At 47.7% G+C, this 9,656-nt stretch overlaps 2 protein-coding genes across 2 annotated transcripts in view; one reads left to right on the top strand and one right to left on the bottom strand.

The window, feature by feature from the left end:
* Positions 1 to 7,556, bottom strand: part of LOC126181215 (uncharacterized) — a 55,540-nt gene extending 47,984 nt beyond the window's left edge. The window contains exon 1 of the mRNA XM_049924753.1: positions 7,220 to 7,556. Within this exon, the coding sequence (XP_049780710.1) occupies positions 7,220 to 7,533 (314 nt within the window). The 5' untranslated portion in view covers positions 7,534 to 7,556. The remainder of the gene's footprint in view (positions 1 to 7,219) is intronic.
* Positions 1 to 9,656, top strand: part of LOC126181199 (CAD protein) — a 572,589-nt gene that overhangs the window by 272,164 nt on the left and 290,769 nt on the right. The gene's annotated exons all lie outside the window — the stretch shown is intronic.

Here is a 9,656-nt window from a genome sequence, read left to right as displayed (position 1 = left end):
CCTAAGCATCTCCGTAATTCTCGCGTTCGAACATACCGATAACAAACTCAAAAGCCGTCTGAATTACTTCGGTGTCTCCCAAACACTCGAGCAGCATTCAAGAATGGATCGCACTAATGTCATGTACTTGCTGTCCTCTACAGATGAACGACATTTTCCTAAAAATTATCTCAATAAACCGAAGTCGACCACTCGCCTTCCCTACTAAAATCTGGAAATACTCGTTCTATTTCGTATCTCTTTGCAACTTTACGCCTGGATATTTAATCGACATGACTGTCAGGCCCACTACTAATGCTGTGTTTTTTTCCTACTCATCTGCTTTCACTTAAATTTTTCTACACCTAGAACCAGCTACCATTCATTACAGCAACTATAAATTTTGTCTAAGTCGTCTTGTAACCTCCTACAGCCACTCAGCAATGACAAATTCCCGCACAACACAGCATTATCAGCAAACAGTCGCTGACGGCTGCTTACCCTTCCCTCAGATCATTTGTGTATGTAGAAAATAATCACGGCCGTACCGCACTTCTCTGGGACACTCCTGCCGATACCCTTGTCTCGTAGACAACGTACTGCGTTGATGTCTTCGAGCAACTCGCGTATCTGGGAACCTATTCCGTATGCTCGTGCCTTCGGTACCAGTATGCAGTGGGGCACTGTGTCGAAAGCTTTTCGGAAATACAGGTATATACACTCCTGGAAATGGAAAAAAGAACACATTGACACCGGTGTGTCAGACCCACCATACTTGCTCCGGACACTGCGAGAGGGCTGTACAAGCAATGATCACACGCACGGCACAGCGGACACACCAGGAACCGCGGTGTTGGCCGTCGAATGGCGCTAGCTGCGCAGCATTTGTGCACCGCCGCCGTCAGTGTCAGCCAGTTTGCCGTGGCATACGGAGCTCCATCGCAGTCTTTAACACTGGTAGCATGCCGCGACAGCGTGGACGTGAACCGTATGTGCAGTTGACGGACTTTGAGCGAGGGCGTATAGTGGCCATGCGGGAGGCCGGGTGGACGTACCGCCGAATTGCTCAACACGTGGGGCGTGAGGTCTCCACAGTACATCGATGTTGTCGCCAGTGGTCGGCGGAAGGTGCATGTGCCCGTCGACCTGGGACCGGACCGCAGCGACGCACGGATGCACGCCAAGACCGTAGGATCCTACGCAGTGCCGTAGGGGACCGCACCACCACTTCCCAGCAAATTAGGGACACTGTTGCTCCTGGGGTATCGGCGAGGACCATTCGCAACCGTCTCCATGAAGCTGGGCTACGGTCCCGCACACCGTTAGGGCCGTCTTCCGCTCACGCCCCAACATCGTGCAGCCCGCCTCCAGTGGTGTCGCGACAGGCGTGAATGGAGGGACGAATGGAGACGTGTCGTCTTCAGCGATGAGAGTCGCTTCTGCCTTGGTGCCAATGATGGTCGTATGCTTGTTTGGCGCCGTGCAGGTGAGCTCCACAATCAGGACTGCATACGACCGAGGCACACAGGGCCAACACCCGGCATCATGGTGTTGGGAGCGATCTCCTACACTGGCCGTACACCACTGGTGATCGTCGAGGGGACACTGAATAGTGCACGGTACATCCAAACCGTCATCGAACCCATCGTTCTACCATTCCTAGACCGGCAAGGGAACTTGCTGTTCCAACAGGACAATGCACGTCCGCATGTATCCCGTGCCACCCAACGTGCTCTAGAAGGTGTAAGTCAACTACCCTGTCCAGCAAGATCTCCGGATCTGTCCCCCATTGAGCATGTTTGGGACTGGATGAAGTGTCGTCTCACGCGGTCTGCACGTCCAGCACGAACGCTGGTCCAACTGAGGCGCCAGGTGGAAATGGCATGGCAAGCCGTTCCACAGGACTACATCCAGCATCTCTACGATCGTCTCCATGGGAGAATAGCAGCCTGCATTGCTGCGAAAGGTGGATATACACTGTACTAGTGCCGACATTGTGCATGCTCTGTTGACTGTGTCTATGTGCCTGTGGTTCTGTCAGTGTGATCATGTGATGTATCTGACCCCAGGAATGTGTCAATAAAGTTTCCCCTTCCTGGGACAATGACTTCACGGTGTTCTTATTTCAATTTCCAGGAGTGTAGAATCTGTCTGTTGCCCTTCATCCATAGTTCGCTGCATATCATGTGTGAAAAGGACAAGATGAGTTTGCAAGAGTTATGCCTTCCAAAAACTTGCTGTTTTGTGGACAGAAGAATGAGCCAAAACATTGACCACTGCCAAATGCGAGACTGAATGCAGTTTGATGGCTTTGCCGGCGCCTGCCGCGGTAAGGAACAGAGCAGAGACGAACAGTGAATCTTTCCAGTGATGATAACTGTCGTTAACTGGTGAACTTAACTGACATAAGCGACTTTGACAGAGGGTAGATGTTATGGCCAGGGACCTGGGAACGAGCATTTCGGAAACGGCGAGGCTGTTAGCATGTTCTCGTATTGCTGATCCCGTGTTGAGGACGCTGAAACCACAAGTAGGGGACGAAGTGTTGGACATTCACACCACAGCGGCTTGTCCTCTCTTTAAAGTTGCATAGGCGACTATTTGTGACAGATCGAACGACAGTGCTGGTGGAGACATAAGTGTTTCGGAGTACACTTTTCACTGGACATTGCTGAACCTGGGGCTCGGCACCTGATTAGCCCTAGGTGTTCCCATGCTGGCACTACAACATCGTTAATTACGATTGCAGTGGGCACAGGCTCATAGAGATTGACCGATGCATTAATGAAAATGTGTAGCCTGATCGTAGGAATAAAGCTTTTTTGTCACAACAGGTCGGTGGTTGTGTCCAAACATGCAGCACACCACGAACGCAGGCCAGCGGGCAGGTATTAGACCGTGGGGGACATTCACCTGGACTACCATGGGGCCTGCAGTAGGAAAGACCAAGATAACTGTGCACTATATAATCATTGCAGACCACCTGCATCCCTTCATGCTTAATGTCGTCCCCGGCGGCGGTAAAAACTTCCAACAGGTAACTGTTCGTATCACAGTCATAATCGTTCCACAGTTGTTTGTGGAGCATGATAGTGAACTCGCTTCGATGTCTTGGTCACCAGATTCTCCTGACTGAATCCGATGGACGACGGCTCCGCGATACCAAACCACGGGTCCATGATCCAGGAAATTGGCGTGAGCTGCAAGTAGACATCTGATACCTCACACCTCCAGATACCTCAAAATACTTCTCGAATCCATGCCATGCAGAATCGTTGCTGTACTGCGTTCTAAAGATGGACCAACACGCTATTAAGGAGTTGGTCATAATCTTTTGCCCCATAAGTGCGTTTAGTGATACCAAACACAACAGTATTCGCAGAAGAAAATGTTCTAAGTGGCACGTAAATTGTAATACAGCACACAGCGCGCACTGTGAAAGAATATTTGCTATTTTTCGTGAAATGGTATCTATCATTTCTACTTTCCTTACTGACAAGCGTGTCTCGGTAACTGCACCTTCGCTGACCTGCTCTTCTCCTTTCAAATGACCGCCTGCTTCGTTTGCTCTGATCAGGCTCAGACTGCGCCTCGCTAACCGGAGGCGGCGCAGTACTCGGAACTACTGGGCGATTAACTACAGCCGATGACCAACTTTAGTTTAAAGGTTGTCCTCGTGTTACATGATAGAGTTCATAAAGGAATCCGAAAAAAGCCATCCAGTATCTCTCTAAGTGACCTTATATTGCAGTAAGGCTCTTGTTCGATAATCTTAGTGACGTCATCCAAATATTTGATTGGTGACATCTATTTAACTTTCCTGTTACATGGAGGATTCGTACTACATATGTTTTTAAATTCTTTTTTTATTACTTTGAGCCCTCTTTTCTTTTTCAAGCCACGTGTAACGTGACTGATCAGTCTGTCTTTAGTAGAATGACAATGGGACGAGAAATGTCCTAGTGCTGAAAATAGCTGGACTACATCATATGGACTGATGAAATGAAATCAGCGTATGGCATCGTTGGCCGGCAGGCCCCACCCGGGGAAGTTCGGCCGCCAAGTGCAAGTCTTATTTCAGTCGACTCCACATTGGGCGACTTCCGCGCCGGTGATGAGAAGGAAATGATGATAACACAACACCCAGTCTCCGAGCGGAGAAAATGTCCAACCCGGCCGGGAATAGAACCCGGGCCCGCTTGCGTGGGAGGCGAGCACGTACCACCCGGCTAAGCAGGCGGACATAGAAACTGATGTCAAATGCTGATACCCGGCTAGCATGTCAGAATTAAAAGAATTAGTTTTACGCACGTAGTTTCGTGGACTTCGTGGGCATTATTTGTGAATAGTTCTGCAAATGCCGCCAAGAGAGCTGAATGTTCGCGAGCTGTTATGCGACGATTTGCGAGGGTTGGAAATTTGCGGTAAGTTCCTATGGGACCAAACTGCTGAGGTCATCGGTCCCTAGGCTTATACACTACCCCGCGCGGCTGCGAGGGTTGTTTAGACTTTCTGCAAAGTGAGAAAATTGAGAACTCCGTAGGGAATATTTTCCTGCAACCAACATTCATCTGTTCTCTTGTTTACATTTCTGTTTCCCCAACATGTCTTGAAACGTAGCACACCTTCTTCTTCCCATATCCTCTTCAAGCTTCTCTTTCTCGTCCCTCATTCACTGTATCCTCCTCCTGCTGCTGCTGCTGCTGCTGCTGCTGCTCCTCCTCCTCCTCCTCCTCCTCCTCCTTCTCCACATCCTCCTCCCCCCTCCTTCTCCACATCCTCCTCCCCCCTCCCCCTCCTTCTCCACATCCTCCTCCCCCCTCCCCCTCCTTCTCCACATCCTCCTCCCCCTCCCCCCTCCCCCTCCTCACACTTGCCCACCCCTGCCCATCCTCCCCCAGTTTCCTATCGCGATCGGCGTATCATGACTGACACTGATAAGGTGACTAGTTTTCTGCAAGCGTAGGGAGAAAACGTATAAAACAAGTTTAGGCCACCTTCTTTCGTGCCGCTATTTTTATGGCGCGTACGCGTGTTTGCTGTACAGCGAACTTTTTGTGTTTATTTGGGGGGGGGGTGTCTGTGTTAATCCCACTGGCACAAAGATCTTTGCTAATTACTTTTCAGAACATTTGGGACAAGATTTTTTTTGTTTTTGAAGAGATATAAATGCTTTTCCTTGGCGATTCATCGCTCTACGTTGGGCTTCGCTTTAGTGCCGCAGTTTAGCTAACAAAGAAGTACTGGTAGTATGGCAGAAAAAAGTAAATATAATTTTTTTCTGAACAAAACATGCATAGTCTTGCTTATCGAGTCGTTTGATAAGAATTTTAGCGTTTGGCTAACTTTTATAAAATGATACACTTAATGGATTTTAGTACTGTTGATAGATTTTGTATAGACCGAAAATATTGCAACAAATTTATTTCCTACAAGTGAAAAGCAACTGACCCGGGACATTCCACTATCCCATGTACATGATTTTTTTATGGTAAAATTGTTGTAGTTACCTCAGCAATTACTAAGAGCGTAGTTTTTTTACACGTACCCCACAGAGGATGAAAGAACAATACGAAGTTTCTCTGAAAAGTTCATTTTGTAATCCACAGTTATTGAGTACATAGTCGTTTACTTGGATACCTGTATGCCCAAATATCAATCTGTATCGAGCTATCTGTTGTGATAGGCCTGTTATTTCTATGTGCCACTATTGTGAGCATCCTGTTACCAATTGTGGCCGGTAGTTACAGCAAAATCGATAGTTTAGGAAGGCCACTTATCTGCATGATTCAGCACTTTGATCACTGACACTTTCCTTGCAAACAAGATCTCTTTACGACAGTATTTGTTGAAAACAAGGTTACTTACGAATGTGTTTCATTTCGATAGCTGTGATAGCGCCTGAAGGTAGCGATAAAAGGCTTCGAAATCGAGTGCAAATAAACAACGAACACAGCTGAGTAGAAAATTAGTATGAATATTTATAGTTGAAATCCTCACCATGCAGAGTCGTGGAAGCAGTAAGTAATCGATCTCTCTGCCTATTCAAGCGCATTAAAATACATTTATTTAAGCTGAGGGCCAACTGCCAACTAATCGTTGATTGTTGTATCTACGCTGTTGTGCAGCATCGACAGATTTAATTAAATGCTCACGGCTGTGCTAATAATCCACCAGAGCTGCTTTTTTTTATTCTTTTGTATATTTTTTACCACTCTGGTTTCGAGCCATTGCTCATACTCAAAATGTACCTAGATGCAATAGAGCTATTATCAGGATATATACGGCTTTTCAAAGTCTTCGCATCAAACGTCTAGGGTTGATAGACGACGTCACGGGGAACAATTTTAGTTACAGACAAAATAGTAGCTGAAGCTTCCCGGCGACGCTATGCATTCTTCTCTACTGCTTATGCCCCTGTGAGATGGCAGAGGATAGGGTTTCTACAGCATATGTATGCAAATTGTTACCTCGAATTCACTCATCTCCGCCCGCAAGGAAGAGGGTAGGCCCACCAAAATTAAAATTCCTGATTTCTTTGTAAAATTTCTGTCTTCCCTTAGAGACACTAATTCTTAATGTTTTCTTGCTGAAAAGAAGTACAGTATATCAATCACTACGATGGGTGGTATGAAACACACCTAGCTAGTCGATCATGATAGTTCAGTAAAATCTCTTCATCCCAGAGCCAGTTAATAAAGAACGCCTCGTGTCAGCGATAAGCTTCAGCTAGTCATTTTTCAGATATAATTTACTTATGTTTTGTCATATTATGCACGACTGTTAATAGTTTCGATTTGTGTGTCTGAGATACGGTTATACCTTTGACGAAAGTCGATTTATATCGTTTATCTCTGATACATTAAATCGATGTTACATTTCGTGCAAAAATATGACTAAATCTAAGTTGATCATAAGTGGAAAATAATGTTTAATATCTTATAACGTAAGTAAAAATTATACAGCCACATATTACGCATAGCAGGTTGATTGTATCTAGTTACCGCTTGAGAAACCGCTCGAAACCGGTAACGGTAAACAAAATATTAGAAAAAAACAGATCTGTTGGATTATTGTTACAACAGTATTCTTCCCATATAATCACTTGTCCTGTAAAGATACTGCTGTATTTCTGTTGTCTCCTTGCGCCGCAGCCTTCCTATGGACAACAGCACTGTCCATCTCTCACCAAAACTCAGTCGGCAAGGAAGGAGATGAACATAAGGGTAGCGCAACTTACATGTCGAAGTTTTCGAAGAAGCGGACGGACAGGAGCACGTTGTTCAGGAGAAAGGCCTCGAAGTCTTCGCGCAGTGTCTTCCTGAGGTGCGCGAAGGCGTGCTGCTCCGGGTCTGGAGCGGGCGGCAGCTGGTCCGGCTGCACCCTGGCCTGCGAGGGCCCCGGCCGGGACTGGGCGACCAGCGCCGACATCTGGGTGGCGGTGGCGGTCTTGCCCCCTCGCTTCTTCTTCACGCTCTTCGCCGGCTTGGCTGGCATCTTGGCGGCGGCCGGGGCCGAACTGGACAGGTCCCTCTTGCGCACTGTGTTGCCCATGTCTGGAGGTATCTCACGTCACCGCGGCATCTCTGACTGGCAGCTGTCACTCGCATGTCCCGACCTTATCGTGTGCCACGCCTTATCTCAAAGCGAATATCGCTGGGTGGGGTCGAAAATCCGATAACATCGACTGCACTTGTGTTGCGCTCCCACTTGTGCGCCACTGATACCTACCATAGACTGCGAACTTCGCTAAACGGTGACAAACGCCATCTGTATGCGCGACCAGAATATCCTCCCCCCCTCCCTGGCCATTAAAATTGCTACACCACGAAGACGACGCTTTGCAGAGCATTCACACAAGGTTGGCGCCCGGTGGCGACACCTACAACGTGCTGACATGAGGAAAGTTTCCAACCGATTTCTCATACACAAACAACAGTTCACCGGCGTTGCCTGGTGAAACGTTGTTGTGATAACTCGTGTAAGGAGGACAAATGCGTACCATCACGTTTCCGACTTTGATAAAGGTCGGATTGTAGCCTATCGCGATTACGGTTTATTGCATCGCGACATTGCTGCTCGCGTTGGTCGAGATCCAATGACTGTTAGCAGAATATGGAATCGGTGGGTTCAGGAGCGTAATACGGAACGTCGTGCTGGATCCCAACGGCCTCGTATCACTTGCAGTCGAGATGACAGGCATCTTATCCGCATGGCTGTAACGGATCGTGCAGCCACGTCTCGATCCCTGAGTCAACACATGGGGGCGTTTGCAAGACGACAACCATCTGCACGAACAGTTCGACGACGTTAGCAGCAGCGTGGACTATCAGCTTGGAGACCCTGGCTGCGGTTACCCTTGACGCTGCATCACAGACAGGAGCGCCTGCGATGGTGTACTCAACGACGAATGGCAAAACGTCATTTTTTCGGATGAATCCAGGTTCTGTTTACAGCATCATGATGGTCGCATCCGTGTTGGGCGACATCGCTGTGAACGCACATTGGAAGCGTCTATTCGTCATCGCCATACTGGCGTATCACCCGGCTTGATGGTATGGGGTGCCATCGGTTACACGTCTCGGTCACCTCTTGTTCGCATTGACGGCACTTTGAACAGTGGACGTTACATTTCAGATGTGTTACGACCCGTGGCTGACCCTTCATTCGATCCCTGCGAAACCCTACATTTCAGCAGGATAATGCACGACTGCATGTTGCAGGTCCTGTACGGGTCTTTCTGGATACAGAAAATGTTCGACTCCTGCCCTGGCGAGCACTTCCTCCAGATCTCTCACCAATTGAAAAAGTCTGGTCAATGTTGGCCGAGCAACTGGCTCATCACAATACGCCAGTCACTACTCTTGGTGAACTGTGGTATCGTGTTGAAGCTGCATGGGCAGCTGTACCTGTACGCGCCATCCAAGCTCTGTTTGACTCAATGCCCAGGCGTATCAAGGCCGTTATTACGGCCAGAGGTGGTTGTCCTGGGTACTGATTTCTCAGGATCTATGCACCCAAATTGTGTGAAAATGTAATCACATGTCAGTTCTAGTATAATATATTTGTCCAATGAATAGCCGTTTATCATCTCCATATCTTCTTGGTTTTTAATGGCCAGTAGAGTGTAATATATATGAGAGAGAGAGAATGCCAGTAACGAAACCGGATTCAGATATAAAGGTATAAACGTTCCAATTTAACAACCTCTGTGTAAACAGACTAACAGAAAAATGAAGCACCAAGAAAGGGATGAGGGAACGAAATTGAATTTCACGAGTCGAGTATGTGATGTTCCGTCAGCGATTCCAGCATAGAGTCAAAAATACAAACAGCTTCCCAGTATGAGCCCACTTATCAGCATGACGTTGCAGCCATTCTGTACTGGATGCAGACCCTGATTTGGAGTTGGTCAACATCATGCAGACAGTTCATAAATACGGTCCACGTGTGAACGAACATAGCCCTGTTGACAAATGAAACCTCGGTTATGTTGCAAGAGGAAACAGATGAAGACGCAGAATGTATGCGACGTACCACTGTGCAGCCAGTTCAATTAATCATTACCACCAGTGAGCTGAAGTCCTACCGGATAGCTCCGTACACCACGTCGCCAGGACTAACGCTGTCTTTCTATAACGGGACCTCTGTCCAGGTTGCCATCATAACTAGGCGAC

Source organism: Schistocerca cancellata, chromosome 1, assembly GCF_023864275.1.
Source record: "Schistocerca cancellata isolate TAMUIC-IGC-003103 chromosome 1, iqSchCanc2.1, whole genome shotgun sequence".
NCBI lineage: Eukaryota > Metazoa > Arthropoda > Insecta > Orthoptera > Acrididae > Schistocerca > Schistocerca cancellata.
Note: the sequence above shows the minus strand (reverse complement) of the source record. Positions and strands in the feature narration are given on the sequence as shown.